This window comes from Scylla paramamosain, chromosome 23 (assembly GCF_035594125.1).
Source record: "Scylla paramamosain isolate STU-SP2022 chromosome 23, ASM3559412v1, whole genome shotgun sequence".
In the NCBI taxonomy this organism is placed as follows: Eukaryota; Metazoa; Arthropoda; class Malacostraca; order Decapoda; family Portunidae; genus Scylla; species Scylla paramamosain.
Window position 1 is genome coordinate 2,443,529 of NC_087173.1, and position 24,302 is coordinate 2,467,830.

Below are 24,302 nucleotides of genomic sequence, written 5' to 3' on the forward strand. Positions count from 1 at the left end.
GTTGCCCTTGACCAGTGCTCCTCTTATATGAAAAAAAGTAAATAAAAAAAATAAATAAATAAACAAAATAACGTCGCAGCCACGTAAGCACGGCAAAGACGATGTTGATGTTCAAGGCACAGATGCGAGAGTCAACAGTGCTTGGCTGGACGACGGAAGCCATGTCTCCTTAAGCTGCCTCATATGTTTCTGGTGTGAAATCACGTTTGTAGCGTGAAGATCAAGGAACGGGGGTGAGATAAGAAGAATCTCTCTCTCTCTCTCTCTCTCTCTCTCTCTCTCTCTCTCTCTCTCTCTCTCTCTCTCTCTCTAGTTGGTGCTATCTGCACAGCCTCTACTGTGCCCCCAATCCCCACACCACGTGTATGCCGTAGTTCTTCAGTTAATCGTGTGGAAGCGCTGGTGACGGTGGTAATGGACATCATAAACGAAGTTGAGTGAACTATAGAATGGAACTACAAGTTCCTAACTTATGCTTTACTTACATCAACAGTGAGACGATAACGTACAGTTGGTATAATTTATAAGTATAACGGAAACCATGTGACGTGTAGCTCCTCCCAGTTTTAGATATAAAATACGTATGAGCCGGAGCGGGAGGTTGTGTCCCCAACAGCTTCTCCGACGCAGTCTTTCTTATTCGTGTCGTAATCCCCCAGAGCCGTGGCTGTGACATAAGTAAATTTCCCTATTTTAAGGAAACTTGGATCTTACAATGAAATTTCTAGGGAAATGGAAAGTCTAGATGAATTTAAGAAAATCCACCTTAGAAAAGAAAATTTATAAGGAAGTTCAGTGACACTGGGTAAAGATAAAGCTTTTGAAAACATACATCAAATATATCAGCGGGGGAACTTTTCTTTCATGTTGCATTCATACCAACAACTGCTGGACGTACCGGTCACCAGGGTGTGCCATGTTTGATTCTGACTAACAGTGGCAGTCCGCTGTTCGTGTACTCGTACTGAAGAGTGGGTGAAGAAGACTGCAATGTGGCATGGATTCAATCAAGGTGAGGTGATCATCTTGAGTTCATCATGAACGGATAGGCTGGGCCTTGAAAGACAAGTCTTGTAATCAACATTTGCGACTCCTACACCAGCCTCGGAGTCCCCATCTGGGGAGGGGACCACAAATGTCCCCAGGTCGGACTGCCCTTCTGACAACAATTCTAAGTGTCTTAACACCACCCCCCTTAACTTTTTCTTCATTAACTTCAGCAACATTCGTAGTCTAAGATCTAATTTTCAATCTGTAGAACACCACCTCTCCTCTTCTAAACCTCATCTTCCTTTCCTCACTGAAACACAGGTGTCTGAGGCAATTGACAGTAGCCCCTTTTCTGTTCCCTCCTACTTTCTCCATCCTCATTTTTTATCCAAAGCTGGATGTTGCGTTTATGTGCGCAACGACTTAACCTGCTCTCGTGCCCACGCTCTTGAATCTTCCGAGTTTTCCCCCCATCTGGCTACGACTACAGAGTCACTCTCATACTAAATTTATCTGTGCTGTATACCTCTCACCTAACTCCTCTGACTATAAGAAATTCTTTGACTACTTAACTTCCAAAGTGGAGCACATTCTGACTCTCTTCCCTTCTGCAGAGATCTCCATTCTTGGAGACTTCAATGTTCACCATCAGCCTTGGCTTTCCTCTTCTTTCAATGACCATCCTGGTGAACTAGCCTTCAACTTTGCTATCCTCCACGACCTAGAGCAATTGGTGTAATACCATACTCGTATTCCTGACCGTTTTGGAGATACGCACAACATTCTTGACCTTTTCGTGACTTCTAATCCTTCAGCTTATGCTGTCACCCTCTCTTCTCCGTTGGGCTCCTCCGACCACAATCTCATATCTGTATCTTGTCCTATCGCTCCAATCCCTCCTCTGGATCCCCCTAACCAAAGGTGCCTCTGGCGTTTTGCCTCTGCTAGTTGGGGGGACCTGAGGAGGTATTTTGCTGATTTTCCTTTGAATGACCACTGCTTCCGTGTCAGAGACCCGTCTTTGTGTGCTGAGCGTATAAAAGAGGTGATAGTGTCTGGCATAGAGGCGTACATTCCTCACTCTTTTTCTCGACCTAAACCTTCCAAACCTTGGTTTAACACAGCTTGTTCTCGTGCTAAACATGATAGAGAGGTGGCCCACAAAAGGTGCTTAAGCCTTCCATCACCAGAATCTCATGCATTTTATATTTCTGTCCAGAACCATGCTAAGTCTGTTCTCCAACTAGCCAAAAACTCCTTCATTAACAGAAAGTGTCAAAATCTTTTATGATGTAACTCCCCTCGTGACTTCGGGCATCTAGCCAAAAATATCTCCAATAACTTTGCTCCTTCTTTCCCTCCTTTATTTCAACCTGATGGCACCACTGCTATCACATCTATTTCTAAAGCTGAACGCTTTGCTCAATCCTTTGCTAAAAACTCTACCTTGGATGATTCTGGGCTTGTTACTCCCTCTCCTCCACCCTCTGACTACTTCATGCTACCTATTAAAATTCCTCGCAATGATGTTTTCTATGCCCCCGCTGGCCTAAACCCTCGGAAGGCTTATGGACCTGATGGGGTCTCTCCTATTGTTCTCCGAAACTGTGCCTCCGTGCTTGCACCTTGCCTAGTCAAACTCTTTCAGCTCTGTCTGTCAACATCTACCTTTCCTTCTTGCTGGAAGTTTGCCTACATTCAGCCTGTTCCTAAAAAGGGTGACCGTTCTAATCCGTCAAACTACCGTCCTATTGCTTTAATTTCTTGCCTATCTAAAGTTTTTTTAATTTTTCCTCAACAGGAAGATTCTTAAATATCTATCACTTCACAACCTTCTATCTGATCGCCAGTATGGGTTCTGTCAAGGCCGTTCTACTGGTGATCTTTTGGTTTTCCTTACTGAGTCTTGGTCATCCTCTTTTAGAGATTTTGGTGAAACTTTTGCTGTTGCCTTGGACATATCAAAAGCTTTTGATAGAGTCTGGCACAAAGCTTTGATTTCCAAACTATCCTCCTACGGCTTCTATCCTTCTCTCTGTAACTTCATCTCAAGTTTCCTTTCTGACCGTTCTATTGCTAGTGTGGTAGACGGTCACTGTTCTCCTAAATCTATTAACAGTGGTGCTCCTCAGGGTTCTGTCCTGTCACCCACTCTCTTCTTATTATTCATCAATGACTTCTAAACCAAACTTCTTGTCCTATCTACTCCTACGCTGATGATACCACCCTGCGTCTTTTCATAGACGTCCAACCCTTCAGGAAATAAACATTTCACACAGGGAAGCCACAGAAAGCCTGACTTCTGATCTTTCTAAAATTTCTGATTGGTATTGTTCAACGCCTCAAAAACTCAATTCCTCCACCTATCAACTCGAAACAGCCTTCCAGACAACTATCCCCTCTTCTTCACTGACACTCAACTGTCCCCCTCTTCTACACTGGATATCCTCCGTCTGTCCTTTATTTATAATCTGAACTGGAAACTTCACATCTCATCTCTAGCTAAAACAGTTTCTATGAAGTTAGGTGTTCTGAGACATCTCCGCCAGTTTTTCACACCCCCCAGCTGCTAACTCTGTACAGGGGCCTTATCCGTTCATGTATGGAGTTTGCTTCAGATGTCTGGGGGTGTTCCACTCATACCGCTCTTCTAGACAGGGTGGAATCAAAAGCTTTTCGTCTCATCGACTCTTCTTCTCTAACTGACTGTCTTCAGCCTCTCTCATTGCCGCAATGCTGAGTCTCTAGCTGTCTTTTACCGCTATGTTCATGCTAACTGTTCTTCTGATCTTGCTGAGTGCATACCTCCCCTCCTCCCGCGGCCTCGTTGCACAAGACTTCCATCTTTCACTCACCCCTATTTTGTCCACCTCTGTAATGCAAGAGTTAACCAGTATTCTCAGGCATTCATCCCTTTCTCTGGTAAACTCTGGAACTCCCTGCCTGCTTCTGTATTTCCACCTTCCTATGACTTGAATTCCTTCAAGAGGGAGATTTCAAGACACTTATCCTTCAATTTTTGACTACCGCTTTGGACCCTTTTCTGGGACTGGCATCTCAGTAGGTTTTTTTTTTTTTTCATTGGATTTTTGTTGCCCTTGGTCAGTGTCCCTCCTACATAAAAAAAAAAAAAAAAACATGGCAAGGCATGATACTCATGACTCATTCAACGCTGAAAAGATGATTGATTCTGAAAATAAAAGTAGAAACCCTGATAGAGAAGGTAACCAGCTCAAAGGTGTTGCTGGCAAGATGTGTTACAAGCACACATCTGATAATCTCAAAAATATACTGTTCAAAGACCACAGAGAAAGTGTTAAGTGGTTTTTATCGAGTAGGAACGCTCTGTACCCTTGTGATGTTTTAGCCTTCATCTGAGATATTTCCTCACTCCAAGATCATTAATCTATAACTATATGAAGGTTCATCATAAAACATAAACAACATGTATTTGCTAAAACTTCACGGCACCTGCGAGTCTGTGACCCATGCCGTACATCAGGACGGGGACGATGGTGACATGCAGCAATTACAATTATTAACTACAAGTAATCTGGCAACGGTACGCCCGTATCTCGGCCAGCATACGTCAAACGGAGAGCTTGAAGGCAAAATGATTCCCTTCCCGTGTGTGGTGGTATTGACAGCTGGTGAGATTCCGTGGGCTTTCTTAGCCTATAGTATATTACTGGGAGTGTTGTATGTGCTGTGGTGAAGGTGTGTTTGGCTACTTGCCTAATAATAGAACTTCTTATGTACGTTTCACTGCACGGTCTTTTGTTAATATTTGAATCAGTGTTCGCACTGAAAAAAAAAAAAAAAAGTTAGTGTAATCTTTGCTAAGTTACAAAAGTACGTATTAAAATTGTATTATAAAATTAAGTCCTCTGAAAGTTAAACGTTTAAGAAAGATTCAACAGTTGTGAAGGGGTGGATGAAAGCCGCTCAGCTAACCTGAGATGCCACAAACGTTAACTGGGGTCAGTTGAGAGGCAACACAAACGCAACTCAGTGAGAACCATAACAACAGCGTTAAAAAAAAGTGCAAATTATGAATCATTAACAGGCATGTCGATCGGCCAAGTGAAAGCACGCGTCAAACTAAGTGCATGAACAAAATGGGAAAGTATAAATGTTGTGGTAGTGGTAGTAGTTGTGGCGGTGTTGGTATTATTTTTATTATTATTATTATTATTATTATTATTATTATTATTAGTTGTTGTTGTTGTTGTTCTCGATTTAGTAGTAGTAGTAGTAGTAGTAGTAGTAGTAGAAATTGTGGGAAAAGAGTAGGGCGCTTTCATAGGAAAGTTTTTTGGTTAGTAGGGTAACAGTTCAACAACAATACTCATGATGCTTAGTCGGTATTCTAATAAATGCATTGTCCTCATATTCCTCATAAAAGGACTATATTTTAAAAACCATAGAAGTAATTAGACAGGTTCTCACCAATTGTCTTCTCCCGTACTGATGATGTAAAGGCTTTGTTAAACTATCTTCTCTATGGCCAGAAAAAAAAAAGAAAAAAGGAAACAATAATAACAATGAAATAATATTATGCCAAAACGTTTCGGAGTGTGATGTATATTTTGCACATTCCCCGTAATCTAGGGAAAGTTCTGGGGCGATTGTGTATGTTTGGGTGAATTCTGAACAGAGAGCTTGGGGAAGGGGTAAGGGAGTGGGGTGATGGTCTTTTGTAAGGCGTGACGGTGAATTAGTACAAATAACAAGCCTTATGATTCCCCATCCTGCCCTGTTTGGTGAATCAATGGTGGCTGAATGTCTGTGGCGTATTACAGCGGTGGGTGGAGGGGAGGAGAGGTGGTGGGTGTGTGGACAATGTGAGATGAAAGTAGTGGTGCTGAAGCGCGCTTGTATTTATCAGGGAACTTCCTGAATCCTCCTGTTCCGTGACCTAGGTAAATTTCCTGCAGTGCTTTGCTTTTAATGTTGTGGTGAGGGTCTGTATTCTCAGTGGTGGTGGTTGCTCGAGCCTGCCAGCTTTAATACCTGCTCTGTGCCCTAGAATACTTTTTTTTTTTTTTTTTTTTTGTGCTGTTTCCAAAATTCATCTAATCTGGAATCAAGTGCTGTCAAGGAATCTGCATTCACTACCCACTCAGGCAGTAATAATGCTAACATTGAAATTGTCATTATTTTTATGTGCTGGCAGCATCTATTCGTTTTCTGTAGTGACTATCATAACATTCACCAGTTAGAACCCTTATTTTTTTCTACAGTGAGTGGCAATGTGTATTTCCATTTAGTGGCTGTCACTTCCACTTCTTGCTCATGGAGGTTGGAGCACTTCATCTGATGCAAATGGTGTGTTTGGTCCCTTCCACAATCTTTGATAGCCAAGTACATTATGTAATGCATATTGCTAGTGTTTTACGTACCAAATAATATCTGAAGATACATAAATACTTTTTGTGAGTAATTCATCAACCAATGTCTCTTACAAGACAGGATTTGTTTTGTTTTACTAGAGTGTGCAAAGAATTTAATCTTATTTTACCATTAAGTGATAAAGGAAACAAGTCAATCTGGGCCTGGTCATTCCAGTCCTAAGCCCTAGTGACTGGCCCATAGGGGGACCTCACCCTAGTCACTCTAGCCCCTGTGGGTCTCCTCCTCTATTCCAGGAGGTTCTGCTACTGGCAGAATATGCATTCTTTGTACTATAAAATTTTCTTTAAATTGTGAAATAAAATGTGTTACAAAATTTTCATTAACAAAATCGTTAAATAAAGTATGTTTTTTTTACCATAGTTATTATTTATTTATTTAATTTATAAATGTAATGTAAATGGTTATGTTGCATTATCCAGCTGGTATAAATCATGAAGTTAGAGTATGAGTTAATTCATTATTTTGGCCATCGGGTCAGCAGTGTGTTGTCTTCCCTGCACTGTCTTCTTGGCCAGGAAGTCCACCTGGTGAGATAACCAGGTGAGTTACAGTTAGAGGAATCACTCACAATGTTGAAGTTTTGAATCACACTATTTGAAGCGACTGGGACTATTGTGACTTGAAATTGCTCATAAATTCTGGGAACAGATTTAGAAATTTATTCCTGTCAGGTAAATACTATTGACAGGAAACAAGTACTTTCCAGATTGTCTACAGGTCAGTGCCAGGAGATTATAACTTTTGACTTGAAATAGTTTTAAATGTCCTAGACCATTATGTGGCTAAGACTGAATCATGGCAGTTAGTTCAACTTTTAGGTGCAAAAGATTTATCCGCAACAGTTTAACTTTCACAGATAAGAGACTTCTGCACAGCAATTAGTTTGACTCATGCAGGGTTCTGTCCTGTAACCCACTCTCTTCTTATTATTCATTAATGATCTTCTAAACCAAACTCCTTGTCCTATCTATCCTACACTGATGATACCACCCTGCACTTTTCCACGTCTTTTCATAGACGTCCAACCCTTCAGGAGGTAAGCATTTCACGCAGGGAAGCCACAGAATGGTTGACTTCTGATCTTTCTAAAATTTCTGACTGGGACAGAGCAAACTTGGTATTGTTCAATGCCTCAAAAACTCAATTCCTCCTTCTATCAACTTGACATAACCTTCCAGACAACTATCCCCTCTTCTTCACTGACACTCATCTGTCCCCCTCTTCTACACTGAACATCCTCAGTCTGTCCTTTACTTATAATCCAAACTGGAAACTTCACATCTCATCTCTAGCTAAAACAGCTTCTATGAAGTTAGGCGTTCTGAGACATCTCCACCAGTTTTTCTCACCCCCCAGCTGCTAACTCTGTACAAGGGCCTTATCCGTCCATGTATGGAGTATGCTCCACATGTCTGGGGGGGTTCCGCTCATACTGTTCTTCTAGACAGGGTGGAATCAAAAGCTTTTTGTCTCATCAACTCCTCTCCTCTAACTGACTGTCTTCAGCCTCTCTCTCACTGTTGCAATGTTGCATCTCTAGCTGTCTTCTACTGCTATTTTTATGCTAACTGCTCTTCTGATCTTGCAACTGCATGCCTCCCCTCCTCCCACGGCCTCGCTGCACAAGACTTTCTTCTTTCTCTCACCCCTATTCCGTCCACCTCTCTAATGCAAGAGTTAACCAGTATTCTCAATCATTCATCCCTTTCTCTGGTAAACTCTGGAACTCCCTGCCTGCTTCTGTATTTTCACCTTCCTATGACTTGAATTCCTTCAAGAGGGAGGTTTCAAGACACTTATCCATCAATTTTTGACTACTGCTTTGAGCCTTTTATGGGACTGGCATTTCAATGGGCATTTTCTTTTCATTGGATTTTTGTTACCCTTGGCCAGTGTCCTTCCTACATAAAAAAAAAAAAAAAAAAAATTGCACCAAGGTTTTGCAAGGAATTGTGATAGGTGTAACTGTGGGGGGAAGGAGGGCAAGTGTCAGGAGTTCAGAGGTTGACACCTGTGGGGGGAAGGAGGGCAAGTGTCAGGAGTTCAGAGGTTGAGTTGCTTGAGCTTAGGATTACTTGACTGTCCTTTTCTGAAATCTTTTGAAGGAGTCTCTACATGCTGGTCAATGATGGGAACCAGGCAGGGAGAGCATAGGTTAATTTTGGTAAATTGAAGACTATATATGTATTTCAGTAACAGGACTCGCTGGGGATTAAGGTGTCAAAGCAGAAATAGGTGGGATGTTCCAAGCTAATGACTGCACTGACATGGTTCTTTCAAGAGTTTGTCATCAGAGGTGATTTCCAGGAGCTTGGCCTAACAGTGCCAACTACCTTAAGGATGTTGTGGCCAAGGGTGAGCACTGGGGGACTGGTGTGGGTCGCATGGAGATTTATCCTCTTTGATGGTGTTTTTATTGGGGTTGTGTAATGTCATTCTCTCTAGTGTGTGTGTGCTCTTACCTAATTGTATTTTTGTATGATTGAGTCAAGCTTGTGATGTCGCATCTTTTAAAGTTGATTTGTCATATTTATCTTTAAAGCTATGAATGCTCCTTGCACACAGCTTCACTTCATCATTCTGTGAATAAAACTGGCTGATTGGTGTCAGGAAAACTATATTTCCTCATCTTTCTTTGCTCTCTTTTTGTACAGTTTTGTACTGTGTCCTCTTACTGTTCATTGTGTGCATATGAGAGAGAGAGAGAGAGAGAGAGAGAGAGAGAGAGAGAGAGAGAGAGAGAGAGAGAGAGAGAGAGAGAGAGAGAGAGAGAATCTTTTTTGCCACATTAGAAGAAAATTTCATTATTATTATTATTATTATTATTATTATTATTATATTTCTATTATTACTATGATAACTATAACCACAATATCATTATCACTAAAAACATACTTTTCTTTCAGATGGGAACATGAGTCATGAACCACAACAGATATGTAGCAGAGGCATCACACAAGTAATAAGGCAATGGAGATGCCTTATTAACCATCACGGAGTTGAAAGCATAACTGTTACCAGTCACTGCTGTCATCACACTACTTGGAACTGCAGAAACCATGATGGAAAGGACTCCTTGTTCAGTGTCAGTGACAAAGTGTAACTTGAAGAGGCAGGGAAGTTTTAAAGTAGACAGTGAGACTAGTTACAATAAGCGTATTGCGTGGAAAGAAAAAAGTAGCCGTCATGCTGAAACTGAGGTGATGGTGGAGCGTGTGAGCAGCACTACAGAGCAGAGTCCACTCATAGCTCCCAGAAAGGCATCGCTTCTATCCAAGCGTGCATCACTAGATAAGATACCAATGTTACAAGACCAAAGAAACAGAAAAAAACATATGCATTCAAAAATACATGATAACAGAGATGCATCCAAGTTCAAACCAGCTAAGTCATGTTGCTCATCACCATCGAGAAGAAGGGACAGGGACAGGGACAGGGACAGGAAGAGAGAGAAACAACACCAAGAGACACTTTCAGCATCAAAAAGAGCCAGCAGATCTCATCCTCAAAGCTCCATGAAGAAGCTGATCCCAAGGAGAGAAAAACCAGTTGATCCAGAGATATCCTCTTCCTCACTGGTCTTAAAATCACGTGAAAGTTCCCTTTTCTCTAGAGCTGAGATTAAGCCTGGGTCATCCACTTATGCTGGAAAGTCTAGTTATAGTCATTCTGAACGTGATCCTAAGTCTCATAGTAAATGTGAAAAATATGTCCAGTCCTCAGGGCACTCAAACACCTCCAGAAATCATGCATTCCAAGAGAACAGTAGCCAGGATGCAAGCAGGCAGAAGCATTACTGGCAAGATGGAGAAATGGGAAGAAGAGAAGAGAGCCTCAAGGAAAATAGCATTTTATCTGAATCCAGCAAGAACAGGAAATCATACCCATACAAGGAAATGGTGGAGAACAAAATCAGAGAAATCAGAAATAACATAGAGAAGATGAGCAGTAAAGAAATGGTAGAGAAAAAAGTCAAAGAAATAAGAAGTAATTTAGAGAAAATGAGTAATGATCTCCCCCAATCATTGATAGAATCTCTGGAAGCAGAGTCAGAGTCAGCATCAGAAGAGAAAGAAGGATGTGATGAGGAATCCAAGGAGGAGGAGAGCCAACTTGTTCCTTTTCTCCCCTCATCCCGGTGTTGTTCACCACCTCCCCGTCCAGCCGTTGTGGAGAAGTATTGGTCAGATGCAGATGAGACAGAAGATGAAAGTGATTCAGAAAAGCACTTATTGCATGTTAATTCTGTCAACATTGTGCTAAATTATTTGAAAAATAATTCTGAGAAATATTTTGTTGATGGGAAGGAGATAAGCAACCAAATTACAAGTTATCAGCCCATGAATGCTAAGCATAAAAAATCAAAAGGGAACATCAAAGAAAGGCTATCATTTCCATCTGACTTAAAATCACACAATACTTGGTCAAAGTCAGGGCATTTCAGGGAGCGCTCTGGAGGCTCTGCTGTGCAAAAGAATCAGTCACAATCTTCTATATATCCCTATGGCCTTGGTCCCTTAATATCAAAGCAACAGGCCAAAAGTAGGGATTCATGTTCCAGACCTCCTTCAGGGGACACTGACTTCTTTGACAGAAAGTCATTACATTCTCCCAGTCATGACCGTCATCATTACAGGAGTCTACACTCTCCATTAAGTTTACAAGAGGATTTCTCAACAAGCAGAGGCTCACGTTCTCCAACATGGTGTGAAGATCACGAATATAGACATTCACTTTCCTACAAAGACAGGAGAGGTTTCCAGAGGGATAGAGAATCATGTTCACCTTCAAGACACAGGAGAGACAGAGCATCATGTTCACCTCCTAGATACACAGTATCACAATCACCTTCAAGACACACGAGATATAGAGAATCATGTTTGCCTCCAAGATGCAGAGGTTCACGTTCACCTTCAAGACACACAAAACACACAGGATCACGTTCACCTTCAATTCACACAGGACACATAGGATCACGTTCACCTCTGAGACACACAGGATCACGTTCACCTTCAAGACACACAAGACACACAGGATCATGTTCTCCAAGATGCAGAGTTTCACGTTCACCTTCAATTCACACAAGACACGTAGGATCACATTCACTTCTCAGACACAGAGGATCATGTTCGCCTTCAGTACACACAAGACACATAGGATCACATTCACCTCTGAGATACAGAGGATCACGTTCACCTTCAATATACACAAGACTCATAGGATCACATTCACCTCTGAGACACAGAGGATCATGTTCGCCTTCAAGACACACAAGACACGTAGGATCACATTCACCTTTCAGATGCAGAGTTTCACATTCACCTACAAGACACATAAGATCGCGTTCACCTCTAAGACATGGAGCAAGTTCCTATAGAGAGTCATGTCCTCCATCAAGGTACAGGGGAGGCTTCCACAGAAACAGAGAGTCATCATCGCCACATTACACTGAGGATCCTTTAAGTGACAGAGGATCACCATCCTGGACATGGGATGCAGAAGACTCACTGGCCAACAGAAGGTTGATATCTGTGCTTCATGAACAGTATTCCATCCAGAAACAAGGACTTTCTCCTGAAAGCTTGCAAAGGTATGGCATTAAGCATAGCCATTACTCTGAGGATTTGCGTATCGAGTTCATGAATCCTCAAAAGAAGTCCAAGACAGGCTCTGAGAATTATGCTGCAATTAGGGATTCAGAAGGGCACTGTCACTCAAGGGAGCAACACTCCAGGCCTGAAATGAGCCTGAGGGACGAGATTTTGTCCAGAGATAGAGGAACACGGCTAAAGGAAGGAGGTTCTAGCACAAGCAGAACTGGACATGGCTCCAGGGCCTCATCACAGCACACATCTCCCTCACATTCTGACCATCATGTCTCGTTTCGTGGTAGACTTACTCCAAGTCTTGAGTCTCAAGGATCTGTACCTCATGAAGGATCAGTTGAGGCTCTTATTACCAGGACGATAAGGCAGGAATCAGGCTTTGAAAGACCAACATCACACAGCAAGAAGAAAAACATTTCACAAAGATGGCAACAAGTGAAGCGTGAAGATGAACTGAAACTCCCATTGGCATTTGGCAAAGGAGCTAAGAAAACACTGAAAATAGATGAAAGCTTTAATTGGGATAAAGATTCCCTTTCAGCTGACACCAGAAACAACCAGAGGAGAGAAGACAGAAGAGCATTAGAAGTGAATGTTTTTAAAACTGAAGATGATGCTGATGATGATGATGATGAGCCAATTATTGACCGGCCAGAAGACTACCTCAATGTGTCAAGCACAATGACCATGTATCGACCATCCTTTGTGCCAGACACTCATGACAGAGAGAAACTTGCTGGCTTAGTTAAAACCAATAGATTGTCACAGTCTCATGAGGACTTTAGTGTGGCTGGGCCTTCTGGTATCATAAGCTTGCCTACTCCTAGTGGAAAAGAACAGGATAATTCTCCATACAGGTTGAATGGCTCAGAATGTGATCGAGTAATAGAAAACATAGACAGTGTTGTGCCTCAGGTCAGCACATCAAGTGTATCCCTGGAACCTGGCCCTTCTGGAGTGACCACCTCAGCAAAGTCTGATGTATTTGATTTATCATCAGCTCTTAAAGAGGTAACTGCAGAGGCTGCCAAAAGTGAAGAAGAGAAAGCAATTTTGACCCTTAACTCTGCAGAAATGAGTACTCTTTTGACTTTGATAAAATTAGCAAAGAACCATGTGGCAACTGGAAAAGATCTCCCCTCAAACTTCTCTCAAGTGTTGCAGACTGGTGGTGGTGCCAACAACAGTGAGACAGCTGAACAACAAGGGAAGCACAGTGGAGAGAACCAACAGCAGCCTAGCATTTCTCAGGTCAGTGCTAACATGCAACACAAAGTTATGAGTGAAAATGCCAAAGCTTCTGCTTCTGAGGGTGTTGACATAGGTGATATAGCTGAGAGTGAAAAGAAGGGCAAAGCCACTGCTTCTGAGAGTGCTGACATGCAAGAGAAAGTTCAGAGTAAAAATGTCAGAACTACTGCTTCTGAGGGTGATGGCATGGATGGCATAGTTGAGAGTGAAAAGAATGGCAAAGTCACTGGTGAGAGAATTAGCATGGATGGAATAACTGAGAGTGAAAAGAATGGCAAAGCCACTACTGAGCATGCTAGCATGCATAACGTAGCTGTTAATGAAAAGAATGCCAAAGCCACTATTTCCACTGATGAAGGGATGGATGACAAAATTAAATTTATAAAATATACCAAAGCTGCAATTTTTAAAAGTGAGAGTAAGCAAGACAAAGCAGAGAGTGAAATGAATACCAAGCCCACTTCTTCCAAGAGTAACACCAAGAACAACAAAGACATTAATGATGGACAAAATGCAAACCATGTTGCATCTAGAAAGAACAAGATTGACAGAATTTCTAAAGATGAAACAGATGAGATTGTCCTTGAAAAGAAAAAGTCAGATGATCACTTCTCACAGTCCAAAGCTGGTAGCAAGCATCCACAGAGTAGGAACAAAGTTCAAGGAAGCAAGACAGATAGCAAGCTACTGAAAGTCAGGAAAAATCCTAAGCTGTCTCCAGGGGAGAATGTAGCACTAGAAACAACACTAGAAAAGGGCAAAGGAAAAGGACAGTCACCAAAGAAGTTAAAGAATGTGAAAAAAGTATCCAGTATTAAAAAGAAAAAGCTTCAACTGGATGAGAAGAGAGAATTTTCAAAGAGTGGCACTAAAAGTTCTGTCATTGGAAGAACCTTCAAACTAATGCAGTCCGTCAAAGTGGATCTCTCTGCTTCTCAAGAAACTATTGCTTCATGTAAGAGAGCAAAGCACCACCAGGGGATCACAAATCTTGAAAACCCAAAGAAGCAGCTGAAGCAAGTGGATAAGAGAATCTTTATGGATGATTCTTTTTCTACTGAACCAAAGAAAGACGAGTCTTCTGGAGCTGGTAAACAGCCACAAGAGATGCATCCACTGTACCAAGAGACCTCTGTCCCAGACCATTCTTTAAGTGTATGTCTTGCTTGTAAGTGCAACCTTAAACTTGATGAATTCACTACTGTCTCTCTGAACACTGGTACTGTCACTTTGAGATGCAGAAACTGTCACACTTGTAGAATAATGGAGAACGTGTTGTCACTGCAATGCTACTCTGGCACAGCTAAGTCCAAAAATGTTGCCTCAAAAAAAAGTGAAGCATTGGGGCCTTCAGTAGAAAGCAATAATAGTAAAAACAATAAAAAGGTGAATGTGACAGCATCTTCAGAACAGAGAAAATATGAAAATAAAAGCAAGAAAGATGGATCCCTACAAAGAACCAATTCTGTTCAGGAAGCAAGAAAGAAAAAGGAAGATCCTGAACAAGTAGTAAATAATATAAAACAGAAAAAGGGAAGAACTCCAGCTTGTCAAAAAGTTACAGAAGAAAAGGTCAAGTTGGTTGATGCTCAAAATGCTTCAAGAACTGTATTAGTTTTCAGGGAAGATAAATGCCAAAGTGACAGGAGTGATGCTGAAAAAAGCTCATCTCCAAACAAGGGCACACACACCAGGATGAGTGAGAAAGAATTAGCCGAGTCTGCCTCCAATGATCCCAGCCTTTGTGCATTCCCTTGGTTATCAAGCACAAAAGTAAAGGGACTATTTGATAACCTAGAGTTGAGAGAGAACTCTCCTGATGAAGACAGATTCATCAAGAAAAAGCAGATTGAAAAGTCATGTGAAAGGAGGAAAACTTATGTTCCCTCTGCAAAAAGAAAACATAAACATGATAAGACCACTGCACATTCTAGCAAATCCATTAAAGTTGTCAAATCCACCACAACAACCAAGGTTAATGATGCTGACTCCAAGATGAATGGCAGAAAGTCAGACACACCTGTGGCCAGGACAACCACCAAATCTGTCACAGCCACAACACTCACCCAGTCATCTATGTCCAATGCAACTTTCAAAACAACAATGCATCCAGAACCTAATGTAACTTCTGAATTAGTAACAACCCTTAAAACCTGTCTGGAAACCATACCCAACTCTGAAACTAAGTCTACACCTGAAACCAAAACCAGCCCTGAAACCAAACCTGTCACTGAAATTAAAGCTACCATACAGACCAGATGTGGCTCACTGGCCAGATCAGCCACACACACCGAAATCAGCATGTCCTCTGAATCCAGCACAAGCCCCACATCAGACACAGAATTTTATGGCTTTTGATATTAGAGGCAGTGTGGACAGTGACTGCAGATACAGCTTCCACTACCAGTGTGATGACAAATCCAATACCACCACTGAATTGGTTGTATCTGGAACTTGGCTGTGCTGTGTGTTATTCGCTTCCACACTCTTGCCTGTCTGTGTCACATCATGTGTTGTGCCATCCAAGACCATGCTGCTGCTTCATACTGCTCCTCATTCCATCTTAATAGTATAGGTAAGACTACTTTATTTGCTACATGTTCCTTCTTCTTTTCCTTTTTCATTTATCCTAATTCATCATAACTTTGCAACAGTCCATTTGTATCATCATGTCTACTGCTCTTCACTCCATACAAATGGTTGGCAGTCACTTTTTTTCTTTCTTGATATTTTTCTGAAGTAGCTTGAACATTTTTGAAGTTCATGCATATAGTTGTTTTGTGTTTGCATCTTTATGTGCTTTGTTCTCTCATTACAGCTGTTTTCAAAAGGCTGCAGAAATCACTAGTCAGGCTCTTGTGGATGTTTTTTCCCACCCACTGACTGTTTATAATTTTTCATTGCACTATTACTAGATTTATGAAAACATTCTTGAAAACTCCCTAAGAGCCTGTTGAAAAGTAATGAAGATAAGGTGTTGAGACTTTTACAAGTAGTACAGACCCAGATGGTAGCTCAGCAGGCTCTACCAGCTTCCTTATGCAGGTTTTAATCAGCAAGATCCATTTTTTTAATGTTTATTTATATATCTAGAAGGAAGTGATGATCATTTTCATATTTTTTATTACCTACTTATAAATTTTTACAGATATGAGACAAAACTGCAGATACAGGTTTCACTGTCAAGACATAGAAGCAAACACAGAAGATGGATTCCTAGTCACCAAGTAATGCTTCTCAACACTGCTCTCTTAACACTCAACACTGCTCTCTGCTGGTGTTGGGCATCTTATAACTAGTTAAGGCTTTGTAACTTGTACTACTCAGTCTACTCTCTTGGAATAATTATTTTGTGGAAAAAATTATTCTGGAATAATTTACTTCTTAAAATCAAGAGAGTATATATGCGTCTTGAATTAGTTGCTGTTGTAAATTCTCATTTTTTAGATTAAAATTTTTTTTTCATAGTTGCATTAAGTTATGGTGTGTTCTTGACAGATATTCAGTTATTCACGAAATGAAGTTGTCAGATATACAGAGTAGATTAAGAGGAACAGTCATCATTTGTGTGGATATTATCATGAATGAGTGCCAGAGCATTGACTCCCTCTGGAGATATTAAAATGAAAAAAATTAATACTGTCTGTATACTGAAAACTGGTGCCTGCATTTGTAATTGATTTTCTTTGAAATGGATATTGAGATGAAAATTGTGTAATGGATATGATGGAAGATTATTGATTGTACATTTGTACAGAAGTGTAGTTGTGGTATTGTATTGCAGTTTTGTTTGCCAGTATGGCAGTATGCATGGTGACTTGCCAGTATGGAAGCATGCAAGGTGACAATCTTTAGAGCACCTCATAATAGATAACACATTAATTATGGACTGACTGTGTGGTGGAATAATTTGCCATTGATGGGAAGTGCAAGTGTGACAGGTGTGGAATAAAAGCCAATTTGTTATTTGGTGTGTGTGTGTGTGTGTGTGTGTGTGTGTGTGTGTGTGTGTGTGTGTGTGTGTGTGTGTGTGTGTGTGTGTGTGTGTGTGTGTGTGTTAGGCAGTAAAAACTTTTTTTTTTTTTTTTAACCCTACCATGCTTCCACTGGCCTGGATAGCCATGATTTGAATATGTACTGCTGAATGATCTATCTTGTATAGTAACCCAAATTGGTTGGAAGGCATCGCTGTAATGACTTGGATACACTGAACCTTTGGTAACTAAGCCTTTCCTCTCTACTGTATTAAATTTAGTGTTTGACGTGAGTGTTACTTGGATTCAAAGTCTTCCTTCCATTTTAACAGTTCTATTTTTTATAAATATCCAACAGTTCATCCTGCAGGTGCCTGCAGTAGGCACCTGCCAAAACGATAACTACTCCCTGTGAGGTCTAAAGCACTGGATCAGGGGGTGCTATGAACTTATCTTTAAACCCAGCTGTGACCTCACTGAGCATTTCCCTCTGTGTCTCACAACACATGGGGGAGGGGGACCATCTGGGGAGGGGACCACAAATGTCCCCAGGTCTGACTGTCCTTCTGACAACAACCCTAAGTGTCTTGACACCCCCCTTAACTTTTTCTTCATTAACTTCTGCAACATTTGCAGTCTAAGATCTGATTTTCAATCTGTAGAACACCACCTCTCCTCTTCTAAACCTCCTCATCTTTTCCTCACTGAAATTCAAGTGTCTGAGGCAACTGACAGTAACCCCTTTTCTCTTCCCTCCTACTTTCTCTATCCTCATTTTCAATCCAAAGCTGGATGTTGCATTTATGTGCGCAATGACTTAACCTGCTCTCGTGCCCACACTCTTGAATCTTCTGAGTTTTCCACCATCTGGCTACGACTACAGTCGCCCTCAAACTAAATTTATCTGTGCTGTATACCTCTCACCTAACTCCTCTGACTATAAGAAATTCTTTAACTTCTTAACTTCTAAATTAGAGCACATTCTGACTCATTTCCCTTTTGCACAGATCTCCATTCTTGGAGACTTCAATGTTCATCACCAGCTTTGGCTTTCCTCTCCCTTCAATGACCATCCTGGTGAACTAGCCTTCAACTTTGCTATCCTCCACGACCTAGAGGAATTGGTGCAACACCCTACTTGTATTCCTGACCGTCTTGGAGATACGCCCAACATTCTTAATCTATTCCTGACCTCTAATCCTTCAGTTTATGCTGTCACCCTCTCTTCTCTGTTGGGCTCCTATGATCACAATCTCATATCTGTATCTTGTCCTATCGCTCCAATCCCTCCTCTGGATCCCCCTAAGCAAAGGTGCCTCTGGCATTTTGCCTCTGCTAGTTGGGGGGACCTGAGGAGGTATTTTGCTGATTTTCCTTGGAATGTCTACTGCTTCCGTGTCAGAGACCCGTCTTTGTGTGCTGAGCGTATAACGGAGATGATAATGTCTGGCATTGAGGCGTACATTCCTCACTCTTTTTCTCGACCTAAACCTTCCAAACCTTGGTTTAACACAGCTTGTTCTCGTGCTATACATGATAGAGAGGTGGTCCACAAAAGGTGCTTAAGCCTTCCATCACCAGAATCTCATGCACTTTATATTTCTGCCACAGAAAGCCTGACTTCTGATCTTTCTAAAATTTCTGATTGGGGCAGAGCAAACTTGGTATTGTTCAATGCCTCAAAAACTCAATTCCTCCACCTATCAACTCGAAACAGCCTTCCAGACAACTATCCCCTCTTCTTCAATGACACTAAACTGTCCCCCTCTTCTACACTGGATATCCTCCGTCTGTCCTTTACTTATAACCTGAACTGGAAACTTCACATCTCATCTCTAGCTAAAACAGTTTCTATGAAGTTAGGCATTCTCAGATATCTCCGCCAGTTTTTCTCACCCCTCCAGCTGCTAACTCTGTACAGGGGCCTTATCCGTCCATGTATGGAGTATGCTTCACATGTCGGGGGGATTCCACTCATACTGCTCTTCTAGACAGGGTGGAATCAAAAGCTTTTCGTCTCATCAACTCCTCTCCTCTAATTGATTGTCTTCGGTGTCTCTCTCATTGCCGCATGTGGCATCTCTAGCTGTCTTCTACTGCTATTTTCATGCTAACTGCTCTTCTGATCTTGCTAACTGCATGCCTCCCCTCCTCCTGCGGGCTCGCTGCACAAGACTTTCTTCTTTCTCTCAACCCTATTCTGTCCACCTCTGTAATGCAAGAGTTAACCAGTATTCTCAATCATTCATCCCTTTCTCTGGTAAACTCTGGAACTCCCTGCCTACTTCTGTATTTCCACCTACCTATGACTTGAATTCCTTCAAGAGGGAGGTTTCAAGACACTTGTCCTTCAATTTTTGACTACCACTTTGGACCCTTTTCTGGGACTGGCATCTCAGTGTTTTTTTTTAAATTTTTTATTGGATTTTTGTTGCCCTTGGCCAGTGTCCTTCCTACATAAAAAAAAAAAAAATTCTATAGCAATAATGTTTGTAGAATAAATTCATTGCTATGCAATATTGTTATTTAGAACTGGCTGAGTTAATAGACTTTTCTATCCCCATGTGGATAAGGATTTATCTTAAGAAAATATGAATCTTAGGATATTCACTTTGTAAATGTCAGCAGCAACTTTCACAATAAAGGAGTAAATTGTCATGTCGGTTTTTTTTCTCTTGAAATTCACTATTGTTTCAGTGGAATGTTTTAATCCTCAAGTGGCATTTAATGTGTACATACTTAATTTTAGTGTGGATATCTTCATCATGATTTATGTTCTGTTCTTCACCCTGAGGAAGACAAGCTCCAGCGTCTGACTGTAGGAACTGTATCCCCGTTCTCTACTTAAAAAAAAAACCGGCCACTCTATAGTAGAAGTTATTGAAAATGTACACGTTTCTTTTATTCCAGTTATAACTAAAGAATTCTATATCATTATTGAAAATAAAAAAAAATCACTAGTTTTGTGATTATGAGCAGACAGGTTACTGTGCCTTATGTGGATTCTCTCTCTCTCTCTCTCTCTCTCTCTCTCTCTCTCTCTCTCTCTCTCTCTCTCTCTCTCTCTTACAGCAATTATTCGCGTACTCCATTTCTGACTTATGGTCAACGCGAGTGATATTAGAATTGAGTATGTATATATATATATATATATATATATATATATATATATATATATATATATATATATATATATATATATTATATATATATATATATATATATATATATATATATATATATATATATATATATATATATATATATATATATATATATATATATATATATATATATATATATATATATATATATATATATATATATATATATATATATATATATATATATATATATATATATATATATATATATATATATATATATATATATATATATATATATATATATATATATATATATATATATATATATATATATATATATATATATATATATATTCTGCAAAGAAAATGGTTGTCACTATATTAAAAATGAAATAAACTGAGGGTAGACTAAATCATAGTGTCTCCAGCCTCCTTGGATGTGCAGTGAAGGACTATTCTAATATAAACAGTACGCGTCTGATCCTCTAGTGGGCGCCATTGCGCAGAAGTAGCGATATTCTCATTATGGTAATTTGTCAAGACTGAGTAAGATTAATCAATTTAACCATTTTTGTGAAAAAAAGTAACAAAACGGAGAGTAGACTATATAAGGAAACTAATGTTACTGATGCTCACACTGACACTAAAACACACACACACACACACACACACACTGTTTTGGGAAAACAACGGTGAAATTAGAAACGGCCGAAGTTTAATGAACTAAGGCGAAACTGGCATAAAAGGCCAGTGCCAGGTTATAGAGTTTTACCTTAAGTTAGGCGGACATACGATTGCTAAGTGCCTATCAGTTCACAGGCCTAGACACAGTACTTAGCTGGAATTTGACGTGGTGTGTCTGCCAAGGATGGCAGAATGATGAGGAGCAGCTTGTTGTGAGTTGGGGGCTGGCTGGAGTCGGATGAAGGAGCGGATATCTGGCCACTTTTTGGAAGTTAGCTGACTCCCCGCTTACCAATTAATTCCCATCACCATTAATTTACCTGTCGGAACGATAGATCCGACAGAACAAAGGAGGCAGTGACAAGCTAAGAGGTCGAGAAATTTCAATGTTGCATTACTCTCCTCTCTGTCTGACACACTCTTATCTTCACTTCCTTCCTCCCTCCCTCCCCCAATCCTTTTCCTCTTTCTTTCCCATGGGGAGAGAGAGAGAGAGAGAGAGAGAGAGAGAGAGAGAGAGAGAGAGAGAGAGAGAGAGAGAATAACAGTATGAATAGAACGAAAAAAATGAATAAAACGACAATAATAAACTGAGGAAGTAATACAGTAACAGGAGAGTCTCACCTTTTATCCTAGTCACCCTTGAATGCTGAGTCCATGGGTTTGTTAGATAGATACGTATTCCTCAACGCTATTCTCCCATCATGACAGCCCTTAAAGCCTATGGAAATGATCAGTCAGTTTCTCATGGAAGTCTTTCTTACTGACGCTGCAGAATCTTGTTAAGCTATCCCTAGAATTAAGAAAACGGCCTTGAAAACGATATCAACTTCCACTACAGTTTGTTGAAAGTAAACAGAAGAGGATGGTGAAGTGTTACAGTAAATGTGACCTTAGAAGCCTACGCTCTAAGATGCCAGAGGAGGATAGGGGCTTTACGATTACTAAAGGTTACAAAGAATGATTCAGACTAACCAAGTACATAGCATCAGATCTCCAAAGTATAAAAATGGTCTCTTCTTTAGTTTATTTATTTATGTTGTTATTATTATTATTTTTTTTTGGTGGGGTGAATGGCGGCAATATAGCGCTTCCTTCCCTTCCATCCGCTTCCTCTTGTGTCCTTCGCTAATTCCCTTCACATATGTATAAAAAAAGTAAGTAAATAGATAAAAAAAAAAAAGGAAAAAAAAGAGGAGCGATAAACGTAAGAGCAACATTATAAAAAAAGACGACTAACAGTAATGAGAAAAAGCTGGTTATTAACGAGGAGGAGGAGGAGGAGGAGGAGGAGGAGGAGGAGATAGAAGCAAGAAAAGGAAGGATAACAAACTGAAGAAGAAGAAGGAGGGGAAATGGTAAAAAAAAAAGGATGGGAAGGTAAAAATGAAGGAAAAAGAACAACATGCTCCAGGTTAAAAGAAAAACATATGATAAAGGTGAGAAGATGTAAGGGAAGGAAAAAAAATGAAGAAAATAATAAAAGGGTTTTAGATGAAGAAAGAGGAGGAAGCAAAGACCTTCACATATCGCTTTACATACTCCTCCTCCTCCTCTTGCCTCACAAGCAGAAGAAAAATATTAAAAAGTGCATTGGAAAAGATTAAAATTTTCAATATATAGAGTTTTATCTTCTACAGAGAGGGGAAAGCGAACAAATTTTACAATATAAATACCTACAGTTAAATAAATCGAAGTGAAAGCAACTCTCTTTACCTTTCCTTCTATCTTTATTTAATTTTTTTCTCTCTCTCTCTCTCTCTCTCTCTCTCTCTCTCTCTCTCTCTCTCTCTCTCTCTCTCTCTCTCTCTCTCTCTCGTTTTTTCAGTTTTCTTGTCTTCCACACTTCATCATCATCTTCTTTTTCCGATCCTTCCCTTTTTTCTTTTGTACATCATTTTTCTTGTTCTTGTTCTTGTTCTTCGTCTTCCTCCTCCTCCTCCTTCTTGCTCGGGTTTGTCTTTCCCCAGCGCTAAGTTCTGATAATATGAAGCATCTGTCTCGAGTTGGGAATGTTTAAGGCTTCTAATTAGGTGCATAATTACCTAACGCGGAAATTACGGTTTAATTTACGAAGAGGAAGCGTTTTTTATGCACGAGCGTCCTGGTGGTGGTGGTGGTGGTGGTGGTGATAGAGTGTGGCATGTTCTTGTTCCCATCTGTGATCATCTTTAGAAGGAACAGTGGAGGGGTTACTCATTAAATGGTCATCGTTTTTTTAACCATATTTTGAAACACTTTTGGGCTGCACCTCCACTACTTTAAAAAAACTCGGATTGAAGTTACACATGCTTTTAAGCGAGTTTTTTTATGGCTCCCGTGACAGATTAACGAGATTTCTATATTATTAATAGGGCAATCATTCTTGAAAACCCGGCTAATCATCTCTGTGGCCTTTGAAAATAGTCGTGATGAGAGAGCATAGGGTTTTTGATTACGGGCCTCTGCCACATCCTTTCTCCCTTCCATCAGAGGCAAAGAGGTGAAAGAGTTTTAACCATCAAGTGCTCGTGTCCTTGAGAAACCACAAGAGAGGCCAATTTATATTATTACTCTATCAGCTTCAATTTACACAAGTTTTATCCGTCGTCACTTGCGTCAGACTCACCTTAAGGGAAGAAAAAATTTGGCTATCACAACTGACGTCATTACCTTTAGTCATTCTGAGAAGCGAGAAGTAAGTCTCTTTAATTTATTCATATTTCATCCCTTGCCACTTGCATCAGAACCGCCGAAGGGAACGAACAGGATAGGGGGAGGAAACAGGTTGAGATACGAAATACTCCCATCTTTACCTAAAGTCATCTTCAGAAACGGCAAGTGGGAGCCTTTTCAATTTATCCTTAATTCTTTGTCACTTGCATCAGAAAGGAAGAGGTTTAGATAATCATATACTCGTCTCCCCGTCCTCATTTTCAGCTATCTTCAGAGGCAGAAAGAGAGGACCAACTCGTGCTATGAAAACAAACTAATTTTTATACACACTATCCCTTGTCCCTTCCATCAAAACCCAGAGAAAGCTAAGAATTTCAGACCCCATATTATTAAGCAACTCCTTGAAAATAGGGCTTACCATTTCTTGCAAACTGTGAGTGGCGGGGAAAAGGAATGCCTGATAATCTGATCCTTGGATAGTACGAGTATTGCAATTATGCCATCCCGTATCATTATATATCCAAGATCAAGGCAAACTCCTACTAAATATTCACTACCCCTTCCTTCAGAACCAAAGAAAAGGAGGAAGATTAGGTCAATATTCTTCAGTGCGCTCGTAT

General features: G+C 40.4%; 1 protein-coding gene and 1 long non-coding RNA gene across 12 annotated transcripts in view; one reads left to right on the forward strand and one right to left on the reverse strand.

The window, feature by feature from the left end:
* The window catches only part of LOC135112016 (uncharacterized), a 79,571-nt gene that overhangs the window by 13,983 nt on the left and 41,286 nt on the right, over positions 1-24,302 (reverse strand). The window lies entirely within an intron of this gene.
* On the forward strand, positions 384-19,892 carry LOC135112009 (filaggrin-like). 10 transcript variants are annotated; one of them, XM_064025823.1, is made up of 5 exons: positions 6,140-6,318; positions 6,887-6,945; positions 8,599-8,760; positions 9,312-15,837; positions 16,411-19,892. In XM_064025823.1, exon 4 carries the CDS (start codon positions 9,465-9,467, stop codon positions 15,618-15,620), a length of 6,156 nt encoding a protein of 2,051 aa, XP_063881893.1. In that variant the 5' UTR covers positions 6,140-6,318; positions 6,887-6,945; positions 8,599-8,760; positions 9,312-9,464; the 3' UTR covers positions 15,621-15,837; positions 16,411-19,892. The 10 variants fall into 10 exon arrangements, with proteins under 10 accessions (XP_063881891.1, XP_063881892.1, XP_063881901.1 ...); XM_064025829.1 differs by lacking the exons at positions 6,887-6,945; positions 8,599-8,760 and adding an exon at positions 5,979-6,119 and having other exon boundaries at positions 6,234-6,318; XM_064025824.1 differs by lacking the exon at positions 8,599-8,760.

Excerpts from the sequence above, each read along its gene's own strand:
- LOC135112009 (XM_064025821.1), top strand. The coding sequence starts at position 9,465 with ATGATGGAAAGGACTCCTTGTTCAGTGTCAGTGACAAAGTGTAACTTG.